Source organism: Salmo salar, chromosome ssa11 (assembly GCF_905237065.1).
Source record: "Salmo salar chromosome ssa11, Ssal_v3.1, whole genome shotgun sequence".
Lineage (NCBI taxonomy): Eukaryota > Metazoa > Chordata > Actinopteri > Salmoniformes > Salmonidae > Salmo > Salmo salar.
The window spans coordinates 36,716,594-36,737,504 of record NC_059452.1 but is presented as its reverse complement, the minus strand read 5'-3'; the positions used below and the strand labels follow the sequence as shown (position 1 = coordinate 36,737,504).

General features: G+C 45.9%; 1 protein-coding gene across 8 annotated transcripts in view; it reads left to right on the top strand.

Annotated features, from left to right (window-relative positions):
- Positions 1–20,911, top strand: part of LOC106562648 (aryl-hydrocarbon receptor nuclear translocator 2) — a 115,568-nt gene that overhangs the window by 65,245 nt on the left and 29,412 nt on the right. For all 8 annotated transcript variants that reach the window (XM_045689459.1, XM_045689465.1, XM_045689463.1 and 5 more), the window contains 3 exons: positions 1,040–1,174; positions 3,412–3,486; positions 17,063–17,214. In XM_045689459.1, coding sequence (XP_045545415.1) covers positions 1,040–1,174; positions 3,412–3,486; positions 17,063–17,214 — 362 coding nt within the window. The remainder of the gene's footprint in view (positions 1–1,039; positions 1,175–3,411; positions 3,487–17,062; positions 17,215–20,911) is intronic.

The window sequence follows — 20,911 nt, the reverse complement described above, 5'->3', positions numbered from 1 at the left end:
CTACTCATAATGTACTGAAGCGCGCGGGACTTGTCGTCACGAATGTGCAAAAAAAATATATTTACGTTCGTTCAAACATGTCAAATGTTGTATAACATAAATCTTTAGGGCCTTTTTCAACCAGAGCTTCAATAATATTCAAGGCGGACGATTGCATTGTCTTACTAAACGTTTCGAAAGGGGAGGGTAGCCATGGGCGCCCGTGTCATAGTAGTAATAGCCCTCCCCCTGTGACCAACTTCCCAAGCCTCTCTTTGGGTCAGTTTCTACCATAGAAGACTCAAACCACTTTGTAAAGACTGTTGACATCTAGTGGAAGCCTTAGGAAGTGCTAAATGATTAATAAGTCCCTGTGTGTTTCAATGGCAAAGGTTTGAAGTGATTCCACACATCAGATTTCCATTTCCTGTTAGGATTTGTCTCAGGGTTTTGACTGCCATATGAGTTCTGTTATGCTCACAGACACCATTCAAACAGTTTTAGAAACTTTAGAGTGTTTTCTATCCAAATATACTAATTATATGCATATTCTAGTTACTGGGCAGGAGTAGTAACCAGATTAAATCGGGTACGTTTTTTTATCCGGCCGTGCAAATACGGCCCCCTATCCCAAACAGGTTAATCTCTCTCACATATATCTAACTCTCCGGTCCCTCCATCCTTTAATCTCTCTCACATATATCTAACTCTCTGGTCCCTCCACCCTTTAATCTCTCTCACATATATCTAACCCTCTGGTCCCTTCATCCTTCTCCTCCACTTTTAAGTAGCAAGGGAGGAACTTCACATTCTTAGGCTGCATGGTTTAGGAGGTGAAGAGGCCTGAGGTTTTATGTGACCATGTCCAAAGAGACATCTCCCACCTGATGAAAAGTCAAGAGGTTAAGAGAAAAAATGCACTAATAGCAATTGGGGGATGTTTAAAGTTTCAGCAAGTCTGTCAAAACCTTTGTAACAATGTTTCATCAGTCAATTTTCCTAAGTTTTTTTTTAACTCATTAATTAATTAATCGATGGCATGTTCCCTCTCATCTCCTAGGTGACCAGTTCTCCCGTTTCCATGGATATGAACGGCCTGACGGTTCCCACGGAGTTCCTGTCGCGCCACAACTCCGACGGCATCATCACTTTCGTGGACCCGCGGTGCATCAACGTGATTGGATACCAGCCTCAGGTTGGTTCCTCCCCCTACTTATCACAATCAGGGTTGCGTTTAGTAGGGCACGATGATGCGAAACATTTAAAAAATTGCAAAACGTAACCGGAACAGCCTGTGATGCCACTCGTCAGAGTTCACAATAGAACCCCTATGGTGAACTGGAGCCGCTAATTCCATGCCCACTCATCACAAATGTTGCGATAATGTTGCAAAACATAACCTGTTTACCTGAAACGGTCTGCGAGGTCACGTCAAAGCATTCTGTTATTTTATCAAGAGGGACACATCTGTGGTCAGTAGGGATGTAACCTGTTAATAGATTTCCTACCCCCCTTGATGAAATGGAGCAGCTCGTTTGATGCCATGTCACAGACTGTTAAATGTAAAGATGACAAAAAGTGTTTTGGGGCAGTGTTTCCCCTGTCATTGTAGAATTCTGTTCAGCAGATTTCATTTGAAATTGAAGAGGCCCGAAATGTTGATTTCATGGTCGTTATGCACTGCCTGGAAAATGATCTATGGGAAACACCAAGTGTGTCCGCATACTGAATGGTCCTATGTACTAAATAGCTTTTTTGGGTATGCAACAATAGTATGTTTTTTAGTATGTATAATAAAAAAAAAAAAAGAAAGAAGTAGACTTTAAATGCCAGGATGTCATAGTCCTTTCCTAGTATGAATTCGCTGCTCTCTATTGAGGAAGAGAATCTTCTGGCCCAGCTGATGATCAGATCAAGGAGACAGGCTGTACCAGTAGTCCTTGTTTTCAGCTGTCCCACCATGTTAGATCAGCAGTGAAAGAGAGGAAGGGACATATGCATTTTCACAGAAGCTACAGAAAACCTGGTTCCTAATATTGCCTTATGAAGAGAGATGACCCCTGTTTGATGGCTTGTAATGTAAGACCGCTGTCTGGAAGTGTGTTAGTACGTACATGTGAGTTTACAGACATAAGTTACAGTAGGGCCTTTTTAGATGACAATCCAACTGCAGCTCTTAAACATGATGACTTACAAGTGTAAACACAGACAACTATCTTTTAAGTTAATGTAAGTTATTTAAAGCTTCAATAACTTAAGATTGAAGTGTTGTCCATTTTCCCAGCCTGACTCTTGATAGGTCAGATGTTGGTAGAGAATGTAGGATAGAGTTACAGTGTAAAGAAAGCATGTACACATATAGTGTTTTTCCGAAGCGCTTGAATTTAGCCTACACCAGAATACAGACCAACATTTTAAACCTGACAGACTGTTGACCGATCAATCCATTAAACATTTAGGGTTGGACATTTTTTAATAACTTTCTCAACATTCCCCGATTTTCCTGGTTAATCAATCCTGATTCCAGTTCATTTACAGCCGGGATTTCAGGAAGATCTGGGAATTTTGGTCAAATAGCGTTCTCTCCCAGTCCACCCCTCTCCTTTCCACGCCGTTCACACTACAGAAACAGATTAGTGAAAATGGGACGATTCCTGCCGTAAGGCGCATTATTAGGATGAGAAAGTGATCACTTGGCAGGATGGGAGTTTCTTTTGTGATTGATTTCCCTTGTTAATGTATAATCATGTATGATTGTCTACAGCGCAGCTGCTATGTGTATGTAGGATGTTTGCATTTCGCTACACTCGCATTAACATCTGCTAACCATGTGTATGTGGCCAATAAAATGTGATTTGATTTGTTTAAAGGAGACCGTTTTTTTTCCACCCAAATGGCACCCTATTCCCTACATCATGCACTACTTTTGACCAGAGCCCTATGGGTCCTGGTCAGAAGTAGTGCACTAACAGGTCAAGGAATAGGGTGCCATTTAGGCCGCACACCATTCATTTTTTCCCCCTCCATGACAGGAAGAATGATTTAAAGATGTATCACTGGCTCAATCTCAAATCCTCTGCCCTCAATCTCCTCGGCCCTTTCTCAATCGTCCAAGGTCCCTCCCCTCAGACCTTTTTCTGCAATGAGAAAGAGCCGGGGAGAGTGGATGCAAGGAATGGAAGAAAGATTAATTGAGAAAAGGCCATTGACTCAAGTCCAAGGGTCTAAATGATGTATTGCCTGTTGTCCTAAGTCCTGGACTAAAAGGCATTGTCAATAAAGAATCTCCATTGAAAATGTATTTTTTTTGTCCAGGAATTTGACAAAGTTTCAAAATTAATATATTGAACTTGTATTTCATGATTTGAAATTGACCTGAAGTGTGTAGTTTTATTAATTTGTGTGTATTTATTGTGTCATTGTCTTGTGTAGGATCTGCTGGGGAAAGACATCCTGGAGTTCTGTCACCCAGAGGACCAGAGTCACTTGAGAGAGAGCTTTCAACAGGTACGGAGAGAAGGAGAGGTGGAGGAGGGACGAAGGGAGGGTGGAGGAGAGCGGTATGAGGAAGATTTATGTCACTCAGAGGACTACAGAGAGACCTCTTGAGAGATTTTTCTACAGGTACTACACCACCAGAGGGAGAGGGGGGGAAGAGGAGAGGGGGAGAGGAGAGGGGGGGAAGAGGAGAGGGGGAAGAGGAGTAGGGGAAGAGGAGTAGAAGAGAAGGATGGGGTGATAACAGAAGGACATGATGATCAGAGGAGAGAATAGGAGTGACAGAGGATGGGTGGAGGAGAGAATAGAAGTGACCGAGGATGGGTAGAGGAGAGAATAGGAGTGACCGAGGATGGGTGGAGGAGAGAATAGGAGTGACCGAGGATGGGTGGAGGAGAGAATAGGAGTGACCGAGGATGGGTAGAGGAGAGAATAGGAGTGACCGAGGATGGGTGGAGGAGAGAATAGGAGTGACCGAGGATGGGTGGAGGAGAGAATAGGAGTGACCGAGGATGGGTAGAGGAGAGAATAGGAGTGACCGAGGATGGGTGGAGGAGAGAATAGAAGTGACCGAGGATGGGTGGAGGAGAGAATAGGAGTGACCGAGGATGGGTAGAGGAGAGAATAGGAGTGACCGAGGATGGGTGGAGGAGAGAATAGGAGTGACCGAGGATGGGTGGAGGAGAGAATAGGAGTGACCGAGGATGGGTGGAGGAGAGAATAGGAGTGACCGAGGATGGGTAGAGGAGAGAATAGGAGTGACATAATGAAATGATCGATGTGCAGGAATGCTCCTGAGCCACTTCTCTCCTCCAACCAATGATGAAATGATGAATGAAGTGCATTTGTAGGGAGATTTTCAACAAGTCTCATTTAAGCTTGGGCAGTATACCGTATGCTGGGGTAGCCACGGGGTGGATTTTCAATACAGTCAATAGCTATCTCTTTGAAGTTTTTCAATACATTTTATTTTTTTGTAGCTACTTTTTAAGTAAATACCTGCAGTCAACTTGTGCAATACGTTAGCAGATAAAGCAGATTGCGTTCTTCATTTCACATCACATTATTTTTCATTATGAAGCTTACCGTAGTTCCCCAGAACAGTTGAGCCAGTCGCATGTTTGTAAATAGCACAACGGGAGAAAGCAGGAGCAACTGATTCCAGCTGTGTATTGACTGGGGTCACGTTTTATATTGAAAGACAAGTGATCAGTGTTAGCAGTTGATTTTACTCTTCAACCCCAAAGCAAATCAAGGGGAGAAAAATAGGTTTATTCAAAGAGAACAAATATAGTTGTTATGCTGGGAAGTAGATGGTCGACGTTCATTCTTCCCTGTCCTCAGTGATTCTCCACAGAACAAAAGGACAGGATGTCATTTATAACCCAACCCGTAGCCTGTGGTTGACCAATTAGAATTCATAGCAGTAAAAATGGGCCAATGGTCAAATAACAAGTATCCTGTTTCAGGCTCAATATACAGTTGTGCCAAAAAGTTTAGAGAATGACACAAATATTAATTTCCACAAAGTTTGCTGCTTCAGTGTCTTTAGATATTTTTGTCAGATGTTACTATGGAATACTGAAGTATAATTACAAGCATTTCATAAGTGTCAAAGGCTTTTATTGACAATTACATGAAGTTGATGCAGAGTCAATATTTGCAGTGCTGACCCTTCTTTTTCAAGACCTCTGCAATCCGCTCTGGCATGCTGTCAATTAACTTCTGGGCCACACATGAATGGTCTCAGAATGCTTTACTGTTGGCATGACACAGGACTGATGGTAGTGTTCACCTTGTCTTCTCCGGACAAGCTTTTTTCCGGATGCCCCAAACAATCGGAAAGGGGATTCATCAGAGAAAATGACTTTAACCCAGTCCTCAGCAGTCCAATCCCTGTACCTTTTGCAGAATATCAGTCTGTCCCTGATGTTTTTCCTGGAGAGAAGTGGCTTCTTTGCTGCCCTTCTTGACACCAGGCCATCCTCCAAAAGTGTTCGCCTCACTGTGCGTGCAGATGCACTCACACATGCCTGCTGCCATTCCTGAACAAGCTCTATACTGGTGGTCCCCCGATCCCGCAGCTGAATCAGCTTTAGGAGACGGTCCTGGCGCTTGCTGGACTTTCTTGGGCGCCCTGAAGCCTGCTTCACAACAATTGAACCGCTCTCCTTGAAGTTCTTGATGATCCGATAAATGGTGGATTTAGGTGCAATCTTACTGGCAGTAATATCCTTGCCCGTGAAGCCCTTTTTGTGCAAAGCAATGATGACGTTACGTGTTTCCTTGCAGGTAACCATGGTTGACAGAGGAAGAACAATGATTCCAAGCACCATCCTCCTTTTGAAGCTTCCAGTCTGTTATTCGAACTCAATCAGCATGACAGAGTTATCTTCAGCCTTGTCCTCGTCAACACTCACACCTGTGTTAACGAGAGAATTACTGACATGATGTCAGCTGGTCCTTTTGTGGCAGGGCTGAAATGCAGTGGAAATGTTTTTTGGGGATTCAGTTAATTTGCATGGCAAAGAGGGACTTTGCAATTAATTGCAATTCATTTGATCACTCTTCATAACATTCTGGAGTATATGCAAATTGCCATCATACAAACTGAGGCAGCAGACTTTGTGAAAATTCATATTTGTGTCATTCTCAAAACTTTTGGCCACGACTGTATAGACCATTTGGACCAATGAGAACTTGATACATTAGTGATACAACCCTCTTTGCTATAAGTCCAGGACTGAAACCCCTACACAGATTCTAAACAGATGTTGAACTGGCAAACAACTATTTTTTCATTTATCGTTAATTCCCTATTGACTTTTAGTCGTCTGCGTTGTGTATTATCTTAAAATATTCTTACATCAGGGACGTGCAACTATAGTTTTGGCAGAAAATAGCTTCATTTTCATCAGTTGACAATGGAAGTGCAACACTATTTGGCTGGCAGCCACACAAGTTAATGAGCTTACAATGAAACAGCTAAAACTATGCATGACCATCATATTTCTAATGTTTATTATAGAAAGAATGTAGCCAGCTACATTTCCTAATCTAGCATTTTACCGGAGAAAAGAAGACTGGCTACAGCTAGAAAAGTAGCTCCACATCAGTCAGAGTGCTGTCTGCAGATAGAATGATGGAGAACAGTAGCTCCACATCAGTCAGAGCGCTGTCTGCTGATAGAATGATGGAGAACAGTAGCTCCACATCAGTCAGAGTGCTGTCTGCTGATAGAATGATGGAGAACAGTAGCTCCACATCAGTCAGAGTTCTGTCTGCTGATAGAATGATGGAGAACAGTAGCTCCACATCAGTCAGAGTTCTGTCTGCTGATAGAATGATGGAGAACAGTAGCTCCACATCAGTCAGAGTTCTGTCTGCTGATAGAATGATGGAGAACAGTAGCTCCACATCAGTCAGAGTTCTGTCTGCTGATAGAATGATGGAGAACAGTAGCTCCACATCAGTCAGAGCGCTGTCTGCTGATAGAATGATGGAGAACAGTAGCTCCACATCAGTCAGAGTGCTGTCTGCTGATAGAATGATGGAGAACAGTAGCTCCACATCAGTCAGAGTGCTGTCTGCTGATAGAATGCCTGTTGGTGAATTCTCATCCCAGTGGAGAAGTACAGCTGAGGGACAAGGTTAGTCTGTTGTCGAGCAGATATGACAATAAGAAGAATTTTAGATCTGCATGTACAAAACACAGCAAGATATTTTTTACCAGTTTCATGCACCTGTGTGGCTCAGCTGGTAGAACATGGCGCTTGCAACGCGAGGGTTGTGGGTTCGATTCCCACGAGGGACCAGTATGAAAGAAGTATGAACATTTATAGATAAGAGCGTCTGCTAAATGACAAAAATGTAAATATATTTTTCCTGTGTGAAAAATGAAGAATTCTTTGTTAACACGACCCCTACGCTTAACTTGCTACTTATCTAGTATGTGGCTGAGTAAAATAAGGTGATGGGGCATCATAATGTGAACAAAGAGGTTGAATTACAACAAAGAAGTTTAATTCTGCTGTCTGGCAGTAAAACCTTTGTCTTCCTGTCACACGCCAGTGGTTCCACTCAGGTCCTCTCCTGACCCTGTCACCCCGAGGTGAAGCGGGAGGCGCTCTTTAATTAAACACCAGTAGTCTGTCATTATGGTTGAATTAGACTGAGTAGAACCAACAGCCCGTTAGAACCGACAGCCCGTTAGAACCGACAGCCCGTTAGAACCGACAGCCCGTTAGAACAGACAGCCCGTTAGAACCGCCAGCCCGTTAGAACCGCCAGCCCGTTAGAACCGCCAGCCCGTTAGAACCGCCAGCCCGTTAGAACCGCCAGCCCGTTAGAACCGCCAGCCCGTAGAACTGCCAGCCCGTTAGAACTGCCAGCCCGTTAGAACAGACAGCCCGTTAGAACTGCCAGCCCGTTAGAACTGCCAGCCCGTTAGAACTGCCAGCCCGTTAGAACAGACGGCCCGTGTTCACTACTTCTGACCAGGGCCCGTGTTCACTACTTCTGACCAGGGCCCGTGTTCACTACTTCTGACCAGGGCCCATGTTCACTACTTCTGACCAGGGCCCATGGGGAAAACCTGGGAAATTGGGGAAAGTTACTGGAATTTTCCAACCCTAGACTCACCTGTAAATGAAACTATCAGAAACATGCTCTTTCTCAGGGATGAGTTTCCACCAAACCATCAAGATCATCTTTAGCATTGAGACCATCGTTCATCCATTACCTACCGATGGACTTAATAAGATTCTAAAAGACACTCAATAACCCACCTCAATAACCCACACTCAATAACCCACCATGGCTCCAGCCTAAAGACTGGAGCCATGCCAAGGACTGGCAGACAGGCTAATACTATTGGCCAATCTGTAATGGTTTAAGATGTGCTCTGTCAGCAGCAGCTGACGGGAACACACTGCAGGGTCCAGTTTAGAAGGGTGAAACGTTCACAACGTCGCGGATAGAAATGTAAGGAATAGAGCGAACCCTATTGCCTAATCCTAATAAACTGGACTGACAGATCTGTTCTACATGATATATTTCTATCTGAGCACCCAGGTGTGTGTCCTCTGTGTTGCTGTTCAGTGTGTCTGCCAGGGGAGCACCGTGTACTGAAAACCAGCAATAAGGTGAAATATCAACGTGTGTGTGTAAGAGAGAGAGACTATCCTTGAGGAATGTTTTGTTAGGGCAATATTATTTAACATGTTTCCTTCCAGGGAACAGAAACCCCACACACACACTTACCTTTCTGACAGGCGCACACACACACACACCCACACACACACACACACACACACACACACACAAAATGTCTAAGACACGCACTCCTTACCCTCTGACACACAGATTCTCTCATCTGGCAGAGAGCTCACATCCACCTGTCTGGCCCAGATATCTCCTGATATGAGCAGCACAGAGACCTCAGCTCTATCACCCAGAGCTAACTGACAAGCCCTGTCAGCACACACACACATACTGCCTGCAGCACCACAGACAGACATAGAGACAGACAGGTAGCGCCAGACAGACAGACACAGGTAGCGCCAGACAGGTAGCGCCAGACAGACACAGGTAGCGCGAGAGAGACGGACAGACACAGGTAGCGCGAGAGAGACGGACAGACACAGGTAGCGCGAGAGAGACGGACAGACACAGGTAGCGGGAGAGAGACGGACAGACACAGGTAGCGCGAGAGAGACGGACAGACACAGGTAGCGCGAGAGAGACGGACAGACACAGGTAGCGCGAGAGAGACGGACAGACACAGGTAGCGGGAGAGAGACGGACAGACACAGGTAGCGGGAGAGAGACGGACAGACACAGGTAGCGCGAGAGTGACTGACAGACACAGGTAGCGCGAGAGAGACTGACAGACACAGGTAGCGCGAGAGAGACTGACAGACACAGGTAGCGCGAGAGAGACGGACAGACACAGGTAGCGCGAGAGAGACGGACAGACACAGGTAGCGCGAGAGAGAGACTGACAGACACAGGTAGCGCGAGAGAGACGGACAGACACGGGTAGCGCGAGAGAGAGACTGACAGACACAGGTAGCGCGAGAGAGACGGACAGACACAGGTAGCGCGAGAGAGACGGACAGACACAGGTAGCGGGAGAGAGACGGACAGACACAGGTAGCGCGAGAGAGACGGACAGACACAGGTAGCGGGAGAGAGACGGACAGACACAGGTAGCGGGAGAGAGACGGACAGACACAGGTAGCGCGAGAGAGACTGACAGACACAGGTAGCGCGAGAGAGACTGACAGACACAGGTAGCGCGAGAGAGACTGACAGACACAGGTAGCGCGAGAGAGACTGACAGACACAGGTAGCGCGAGAGAGACTGACAGACACAGGTAGCGCGAGAGAGACGGACAGACACAGGTAGCGCGAGAGAGAGACTGACAGACACAGGTAGCGGGAGAGAGACGGACAGACACAGGTAGCGCGAGAGAGACGGACAGACACAGGTAGCGCGAGAGAGACGGACACACAGGTAGCGGGAGAGAGACGGACAGACACAGGTAGCGCGAGAGAGACTGACAGACACAGGTAGCGGGAGAGAGACGGACAGACACAGGTAGCGCGAGAGAGACGGACAGACACAGGTAGCGCGAGAGAGACGGACAGACACAGGTAGCGCGAGAGAGACGGACAGACACAGGTAGCGCGAGAGAGACGGACAGACACAGGTAGCGGGAGAGAGACGGACAGACACAGGTAGCGGGAGAGAGACGGACAGACACAGGTAGCGCGAGAGAGACGGACACACAGGTAGCGGGAGAGAGACGGACAGACACAGGTAGCGGGAGAGAGACGGACAGACACAGGTAGCGGGAGAGAGACGGACAGACACAGGTAGCGGGAGAGAGACGGACAGACACAGGTAGCGGGAGAGAGACGGACAGACACAGGTAGCGCGAGAGAGACGGACAGACACAGGTAGCGAGAGAGACGGACAGACACAGGTAGCGCGAGAGAGACGGACAGACACAGGTAGCGCGAGAGAGACGGACAGACACAGGTAGCGCGAGAGAGACGGACAGACACAGGTAGCGCGAGAGAGACGGACAGACACAGGTAGCGGGAGAGAGACGGACAGACACAGGTAGCGCGAGAGAGACGGACAGACACAGGTAGCGCGAGAGAGACGGACAGACACAGGTAGCGCGAGAGAGAGACTGACAGACACAGGTAGCGGGAGAGAGACGGACAGACACAGGTAGCGCGAGAGAGACGGACAGACACAGGTAGCGCGAGAGAGACTGACAGACACAGGTAGCGGGAGAGAGACGGACAGACACAGGTAGCGCGAGAGAGACGGACAGACACAGGTAGCGCGAGAGAGACGGACAGACACAGGTAGCGCGAGAGAGACTGACAGACACAGGTAGCGGGAGAGAGACGGACAGACACAGGTAGCGGGAGAGAGACGGACAGACACAGGTAGCGGGAGAGAGACGGACAGACACAGGTAGCGGGAGAGAGACGGACAGACACAGGTAGCGCGAGAGAGACGGACAGACACAGGTAGCGCGAGAGAGACGGACAGACACAGGTAGCGGGAGAGAGACGGACAGACACAGGTAGCGGGAGAGAGACGGACAGACACAGGTAGCGCGAGAGAGACGGACAGACACAGGTAGCGGGAGAGAGACGGACAGACACAGGTACCGGGAGAGAGACGGACAGACACAGGTAGCGCGAGAGACAGACAGACAGACACGGGCAGGTAGCGCGAGAGACGGACAGACACGGGCAGGTAGCGCGAGAGACGGACAGACACAGGTAGCGCGAGAGACGGACAGACACGGGCAGATAACGCGAGAGACGGACAGGTAAAGGGACAGGTGAAGGGACAGACGGACAGGTAAAGGGACAGGTGGGGGACAGACGGACAGGTAGTGAGAGAGACGCTGGTACCTTTGTGTTCAGGTATTGACAGTCCAATAGCTTTGGCTCTCAGCTGTGAGTGTCAGCTTTGATTGGTTTGAATGCGATTGACTTTTGTGCAACACAGTTTTTCTTGGCAGAAAACCATTTTTGTTTTCCCAGCCTACTGACCGTTAATTCATTTAAAATCTTCAGTGGCAGGTAATGACACACACACACACACACACACACACACACACACACACACACACACACACGTAGCATGTAGGAACCACTCCAGCTCAGGTAATGAAAGATTGAGAGATAGAGATGGGGGTTGTAAGTATTTTTCACTCAAATGCACTTCGTTCTCTTGCACACCATCTCTCTCTCCCTCTCTCTCCCCTCTCTCCTGCTCTCTTTCTCTCCCTTCGCCTCACCTCCTCTCTACCTCCTGTCTCTTTCTGTGTAGTTGCCACTATCAGCCCAGCCTCAGTCGCTGACAGTAGAGTAGAAGTATTGTGATAATTGGTGGTCCGTCTTACCAGCTACGTCCCAGATGACACCCTATTCCCTTTATAGTGAACTAAGTGCTCTGGTCTGAAGTAGTGCATTATGTAGGGAATATAGTGCCATTTGGGGCGCACGCTCTGGGCTGCAGCCCCATCCTGCCCTGGCCTTTCACTTCCTGGGATAGTCTCTCATACAGGTAATCATGACCTAGAAGACACAAACACACACACACGCACAAAAACAGAGATACAAACAAGCACGGACACACACCTTCCAGTGTCTCTGTAGGTGAATCTCAAATCACGCTTAGTTCCATACACATAGTGCACTACTTAGCCCCAGGCTAAGGACAACAGTGGTGCAGTACATAGGGAATAGTGTGCCATTTGAGATTTGCTGCCAAGAACGACAGATTTCTCCACTATCTCTTCCTGTTACTGAGGTCACAGGTCATACATTCTGACCAATAGGATGCTCACTCCCTCCCTAGGCCATGTTTAACCTCTCTGGGCTAGGTGGGATGTTAGCGTCCCACTCTATTCAACAGCCAGTGGAATCGCGTGGCGCGAAATACAAATACCTCAAAAATGCTATAACTTCAATTTCTCAAACATATGACTATTTTACACCATTTTAACCTCTTACATCTAGACGTTCCGCAAGCGGAACACCTGCTCCAATATCCAATGATGGGCGTGACGCGAAATACAAACTCCTCTAAAACCCGAAAACTTCAATTTTTCAAACATATGACTATTTTACAGCATTTTAAAGACAAGACTCTCGTTAATCTAACCACACTGTCCGATTTCAAAAAGGCTTTACAGCGAAAGCAAAACATTAGATTATGTCAGCAGAGTACCCAGCCAGAAATAATCAGACACCCATTTTTCAAGCTAGCATATAATGTCACAAAAAACAAAACCACAGCTAAATGCAGCACTAACCTTTTGATGATCTTCATCAGATGACAACCCTAGGACATTATGTTATACAATGCATGCATGTTTTGTTCAATCAAGTTCATATTTATATCAAAAAACCAGCATTTTTACATTAGCATGTGACGTTCAGAACTAGCATACTCCCCGCAAACATCCGGTGAATTTACTAGATTACTCACGATAAACGTTCACAAAAAACATAACAATTATTTTAAGAATTATAGATACAGAACTCCTCTATGCACTCGATATGTCCGATTTTAAAATAGCTTTTCGGAGAAAGCACATTTTGCAATATTCTCAGTAGATAGCCCAGCCATCACGGCTAGCCATTTAGACACCGACCAAGTTTAGCCCTGACCAAACTCCGATTTACTATTACAAAAGTTTGATTACCTTTATTGTCTTCGTCAGAATGCACTCCCAGGACTGCTACTTCAATAACAAATGTTGGTTTGGTCCAAAATAATCCATCGTTATATCCAAATAGCGGCGTTTTGTTCGTGCGTTCAAGACACTATCCGAAGTGTAAATAAGGGCCACGAGCATGGCGCAATTCGTGACAAAAGATTTCTAAATATTCCATTACCGTACTTCGAAGCATGTCAACCGCTGTTTAAAATCAATTTTTATGCCATTTTTCTCATAAAAAAGCGATAATATTCCGACCGGGAATCTGCGTTTAGGTAAAAAGACGAAAGAAAACATAGCATGGGGTCGACGCGGGCACGCGCCTGAGTCTCACAGTACTGTAACCAGCCACTACCCAAACGCGCTACTTTTTTTCAACCAGAGTCTGCAAAGCCACGATTCAGCTTTTTGCCGCCTTCTGAGAGCCCATGGGAGCCGTAGGAAGTGTCACGTAACAGCAGAGAGCCTCTGTAATGGATAGAGATAATCAAGAAGGGCAAGAAATTGTCAGACAGGGCACTTCCGGCATGGAATCTTCTCAGGTTTTGGCCTGCCAAATGAGTTCTGTTATACTCACAGACGCCATTCAAACAGTTTTAGAAACTTTGGAGTGTTTTCTATCCAAAGCTAATAATTATATGCATATTCTAGTTTCTGGGCAGGAGTAATAATCAGATTAAATCGGGTACGTTTTTTATCCGGCTGTGAAAATACTGCCCCCTAGTCATAACAGGTTAAAGACAAGACTCTCGTTAATCTAACCACATTGTCCGATTTCAAAAAGGCTTTACAGCGAAAGCAAAACATTAGATTATGTCAGGAGAGTACCCTGCCAAAAATAATCACAGAGCCATTTTCAAAGCAAGCATATATGTCACAAAAACCAAAACCACAGCTAAATGCAGCACTAACCTTTGATGATCTTCATCAGATGACACTCCTAGGACATTATGTTATACAATACATGCATGTTTTGTTCAATCAAGTTCATATTTATATAAAAAACCAGCTTTTTACATTAGCATGTAATGTTCAGAACTAGCATACCCACCGAAAACTTCCGGTGAATTTACTAAATTACTCATGATAAACGTTGACAAAATACATAACAATTATTTTAAGAATTATAGATACAGAACTCCTTTATGCAAACGCTATGTCAGATTTTAAAATAGCTTTTCCACGAAAGCACATTTTGCAATATTCTGAGTACATAGCTCAGCCATCACAGGCTAGCTAATTTGACACCCACCAAGTTTGGGGCAACCTAAACTCAGAATTACTATTAGATAAATTTGATTACCTTTGCTGTTCTTCGTCAGAATGCACTCCCAGGACTTCTACTTCAACAACAAATGTTGTTTTGGTTCTAAATAATCCATAGTTACATCCAAATACCTCAGTTTTGTTCGTGCGTTCAGGTCACTATCCGAAGGGTAATGCGCGAGCGCATATCGTGACAAAAAAATTCAAAATATTCTATTACCGCACTTAGAAGCATGTCAAACGCTGTTTAAAATCAATTTTTATGCTATTTTTGTCTTAAAATAGCGATAATATTCCAACCGGACAACGTTGTATTCATTCAAAGACTGAAAGAAAAAAATGTAGAAGTCTCGTGACCGCGCATCTCAGTCTCACTGTCCCCAGGCTGACCACTTACAAACTCTGCTGCTGTACTTTGCCCAGAGACTGCAGACACCCCATTCCACTTTCTGGCGGCTTTAGAGAGCCAATGGAAGCCTTAGAAAGTGTCACGTTACAGCACAGATGCTGTAATGTCGATAGAGATGCAACAGAAGGACAACAAATTGTCAGACAGGGCACTTCCTGCATGGAATCTTCTCAGGTTTTGGCCTGCCATATGAGTTCTGTTATACTCACAGACACCATTCAAACAGTTTTAGAAACTTTAGAGTGTTTTCTATCCAAATCTACTAATTATATGCATATTCTAGTTTTTGGGCAGGAGTAGTAACCAGATTAAATCGGTTACGTTTTTTTATCCGGCCGTGAAAATACTGCCCCCTAGCCCAGACAGGTTAAGCAATGAGATATGCGCTGAATAAAAGGTGCGGTCGAAACGCGGCTAATCCACATTTTCTCAAGTCAAAAATGAAATCATGCCTTTTTCTCAAAATTAGATGACATTTCTGGCCTCCCACTGTTGTTTCGCTGGTGGTGCCCTCTGTGTGGAAGGAAAAACACTCTTCCATGTCTCTGAGATTGTCCACAGAGCTTTCATTACGATTGGCCATTTCAGATCCCCTTACTGAAAGCCATTTTGCATTTAGATGCAAAGCAGCACATCCATTAGTCAGATTGACAGGTGAGGTTCACTGGTATGCTTATGGAGGGAATATTCAGAGAGAGAGAGAGAGAGGAAGGTAGGTGTGTGTGTGTGTGTGTGTGTGTGTGTGTGTGTGTGTGTGTGTGTGTGTGTGTGTGTGTCGTCCGTGTGTGTGTGTGTCGTTGTGTGTGTTTATTTTTATTTATTTTATTTCACCTTTATTTAACCAGGTAGGCTAGTTGAGAACAAGTTCTCATTTGCAACTGCGACCTGGCCAAGATAAAGCATTGCAATTCGACACATACAACAAGAGTTTCACATGGAATAAACAAACATAAAATCAATAATACAGTATAAAAATCTATATACAGCATGTGCAAATGAGATAGGATAAGATAGGTAAGGCAATAAATAGGCCATGGTGGCGAAGTAATTACAATAAAGCAATTAGACACTGGAATGGTAGATGTGCAGAAGATGAATGTGCACATAGAGATACTGGGGTGCAAAGGAGCAAGATAAATAAATAAATACAGTATGGGGATGAGGTAGGTAGATTGATGGGCTGTTTACAGATGGGCTATGTACAGGTGCAGTGATCTGTGAGCTGCTCTGACAGCTGGTGCTTAAAGTTAGTGAGGGAGATATGAGTCTCCAGCTTCAGAGATTTTTGTAGTTCGTTCCAGTCATTGGCAGCAGAGGCCTGGAAGGAGAGGCGGCCAAAGGAAGAATTGGCTTTGGGGGTGACCAGTGAGATATACCTGCTGGAGCGCGTGCTACGGGTGGGTGTTGCTATGTTGACCAGTGAGTTGAGATAAGGCGGGGCTTTACCTAGCAGAGACTTGTAAATGACCTGGACCCAGTAGGTTTGGCGATGAGTATGAAGCGAGGGCCAGCCAACGAGAGCATACAGGTCGCAGTGGTGGGTAGTATATGGGGCTTTGGTGACAAAACGGATGGCACTGTGATAGACTGCATCCAGTTTGTTGAGTAGCGTGTTGGAGGCTATTTTGTAGGTGTGTGTGTGTTTGTTCAGAATGGTACGGTAGGAGAGGTATGGGTGGGGAGATTAGACTGGTTGGAACCGAAAACCTAAAATCTTCTGAAGTCCACCAGATTTCCACGCTCCACACCCAAGATGGAGAAACTCTGAGGAAGACGTCAGTTTGATGGAGATGGATTAAAGCTGACCAAATAAGAAATGAATCAGCCTTTTTTGTTGAGTACTCCCAACTCCTTCCTGCCTCAAATTACTCCTTTTTTTTTCTTTGTAAGATGAAGGAACATTTCTCTCTCCTCTCTGTCTCTCTACAATATGTGCAGTTTTGAATTTGCTGATTTTAGCGTTTATATGTTGCCCCCCCCCCCCCCCACAAACACACACGCAAGGTTCCCCTGCCCTCCACTCTAGGTGGTCAGATTGTTTGTGATGCGTCTTATCTAACCTTTGTCCTCCCTCCCTCCCCCTCTCCTTCCCTCCCTCTTCTCCCCTCCCTCTCTCCTTCCCTCCCTCTCTCCTTCCCTCCCTCTCCAGGTGGTAAAGTTGAAAGGCCAGGTGTTGTCTGTGATGTACAGGTTTCGTATGAAGAACAGAGAGTGGATGTTAATCCGCACGAGCTCCTTCACCTTCCAGAACCCCTACTCCGATGAGATCGAGTACATCATCTGTACCAACACCAACGTCAAGTAGGTGGACGCACACACACGGACCGACGCGCGCACACACAGAAATATTTACTTACATAGACCACACACACAGAGATAGACACTGAATAATAAAAACGTGTGTAAATTGTTGGCACACGTTTCACGTCCTGGAACAGACATGTGGAATGCCCCCCCCCAGTGCACTTTTAGTTTTTTTGTCATAGAACTACACAGCTGATTTCAAATAATCCTAGCTTGATGATGAGTTGGAAAGATGTCTTCTTTTGAATGGGATTCTAACATGTCCGAAGGAAATCCTCAACAGAAATACTGTGAAATGAAACTCCTCCTGGATTCTTTTTAACATCTTTGAGTGTTGTACCTTCTGCATGTGTCTGGACTGGAATGACTCTACACACACCGCTGACACTTCACTCATTGCTCTGGTTGTTAACACACAGTCACACACACACAAACAATCTCACACAGTCACACATACACACACATGCACACACAGTGCTCGTGCAACCAACACACACTTACTGACTATTAACACCAGTGTGACAGCATACAGGTCTGCTGCCCCAGTCAGTCAGTCAGTCAGTCATAATATTGAAAGTACATGGCGTTGGAATGGTAGCAGTGTGTTTTGCTACCAACTGTTAAAGGTTCAGTATGGAGGATAATATTAACAGTGTGTTATTGATTCACGCCATGTTAATAAGGTGTTAAATTAAACATTTAAGGAAAGTATGTGTGTGTGTGTAACTTGGCCCATTTTCCCTTCTCTAAACAGTGTGTTTTGTAGGAGACAGGTTCCAGGTTGTATTTGTTTTGGTCCCTCAGGTTCCATAAACCTGTTGGTTGGACTCTGGGCTACAATGGAGGATAGCCAGAACTGGGAGTACTGATCTAGGATCAGATCCCTCTATCCATGTGTTTTTATTCATTGTGATCTAAAAGGCAAAACGGATCCTAAGTCAGCACTCCTACTCTGAGAGGCTTGATACATAATGTCCCCATTGAATATGTGCTGTGACCAGGCCTCCAGTCTTAAAAGCTTTCAGTTTTCTTCTGGTCCACCATGATGTGCATACCAATGTCTTTAAACGCAGCCTTTAGCCATCAGCCTAGAAGGACTAGAGTGACCAGTTATAATAGTCACCTTTTTATTTCCTGCATAGCGTTTCCACACCTTTTACACTAAATTAGCGCTGTTAGCATTAGCATTTATGTTACTCAATGCCCTTACCAGTGATGCCATATTTTGTCTGTTTGGGAAACACTGCTGTAGCAGGCCCAGTTATCCCCTCTAGCTGTAGCAGGTCCAGTTATCCCCTCTAGCTGTAGCAGGCCCAGTTATCCCCTCTAGCTGTAGCAGGCTCATTTATCCCCTCTGGCTGTAGCAGGCCCAGTTATCCCCTCTGGCTGTAGCAGGCCCAGTTATCCCCTCTGGCTGTAGCAGGCCCAGTTATCCCCTCTAGCTGTAGCAGGCCCAGTTATCCCCTCTAGCTGTAGCAGGCCCATTTATCCCCTCTGGCTGTAGCAGGCCCAGTTATCCCCTCTGGCTGTAGCAGGCCCAGTTATCCCCTCTGGCTGTAGCAGGCCCAGTTATCCCCTCTGGCTGTAGCAGGCCCAGTTATCCCCTCTGGCTGTAGCAGGCCCAGTTATCCCCTCTAGCTGTAGCAGGCCCAGTTAAACCCTCTGGCTGTAGCAGGCCCAGTTATACCCTCTGGCTGTAGCAGGCCCAGTTATCCCCTCTAGCTGTAGCAGGCCCAGTTATCCCCTCTAGCTGTAGCAGGCCCAGTTATCCCCTCTAGCTGTAGCAGGCCCAGTTATCCCCTCTAGCAGAAACTGTATTGTAGAGTGTAGGTGTGTGTTTGTGCACGTGTGAGTTTGTGGATGCGTGTGCATGTTTTTGTGTGTATGTGCACGCCTGAGCATGTTTGTGTTTACGACACGTGTTAACCTGTTAAGTGCGCGTGACTGCTTACCTGCACGGTTTTTCACCTGCACTACCAGGTCCTGGTCAGTAGGGGGCAGTAACATCACTGTTGATTTTGTCACCGTGCCTAGATAGAGGCCAGAGAGGAAAAGGAAAGGCCTTTTAGTGGTTGAAAAATCAGAGAATGGGTGCAACCCTCATACCCCAGGACCATCAACATTGACTTTAAACTTGATCCTGACGCTTCCAACACTAACATCCCACTCACACTCCAGAGAACTGGGGAAACACTGGAAGAGTTCCGTTATTCCGTTTGTTTTAGATTGCTAGATTGTGATTGTTCTGCTCTCTCCTCCACCCGTTTGTGTGTGTGTGTGTGGAAACATGCTCTGAAACATCATTTTCTCAATCTCCTCAGACATTATAATGACTTAAGGAAGGTAGTAACAATGTTTCTGGAGATCAGATTAGTGGAGTAAACAATACTGTGTGTGTGTGTGTGTGTGTGTGTGTGTGTGTGTGTGTGTGTGTGTGTGTGTGTGTGTGTGTGTGTGTGTGTGTGTGTGTGTGTGTGTGTGTGTGTGTGTGTGTGCGCTCCGTTGTGTGGCAGCGTTCTCTCTAGCTGAGGTGAGAGCCAGGGCAGTGGAAACCTGGCTGCATAAAATATCTCATCTCATTCATCAACCCTCTACAACAGTTGTGAAGCTCAGCATCTGACCACTGGGGTACCTGAGCCAGTCTCACCCAGCGACACACACACACACACAGGGTTATGAGACAGACCATCTATCTGGTTGTTGGTGTAACTGAGTGTTTCTCTGTAGTAAATGTATTGTCCGTGAGAGACACCACTCTGTTTCTTCTCTCTCATCTCTGGTGTGCCCTCGTTCACTTCCCCTCCAAGATTTAAGAGTTTGATTGATGTCGAGCGACTGCCATATTTCTTTCCTATGGGCCCTGGTCAAAACCACTGCACTATGTAGGGAGTAGGATGCCATTTGGGACGTAGCCCAATGCTTTAACATTCTTGAGGGGGAGTGAATGAGTGCACACTTCATATATTAGGGAAAGAATATAGGGATCTGGACAATGTGTTTACTCTCCTGGGTTATATCCCCCTCTCATATTGGATATCTCTTCACCAACGATAGATTACACACCCAATCATTTGTGGAGACCTAGCTGGGCATATATCTATGTATACAGACCATATATAACCACACACACACAGAGTGCAGGCCGTATGTCATTACTGTGGTAGCAACTACTACTGGACAAAATAAAGAAAGTAAGATGTAGTTGTGTGGGAAGCCAGTGGAGAAAACCCTGTTATTTCAGAGCTGGCTGCAGTTCACACTGTGGGCCTTGGACAATGAAAATACCATACAATGCATGGTGAATCTGCACCTACACTATACATACAACAGTATGTGGACACCCCTTCAAATTAGTAGATTAGGCTATTCAGCCACACCTGTTGCTGACAGGTGTATAAAATCGAACACACAGCCATGCAATCTCCACAGACAAACATTGGCAGTATAATGGCCTGTACTGAAGAGCTCAGTGACTTTCAATGTGGCACCGTCATAGGATGCCACCTTTCCAAGCAGTCAGTTTGTACAATTTCTGCCCTGCTAAATCGTCTGTCCTCGGTTGCAACACTCACTACAGAGTTCCAAACTGCCTCTGGAAGAAACGTCAGCACAATAACTGTTCGTCGGGAGCTTCATGAGATGGGTTTCTATGGCGAGCAGCCCCACACAAGCCTAAGATCACCATGCGCAATGC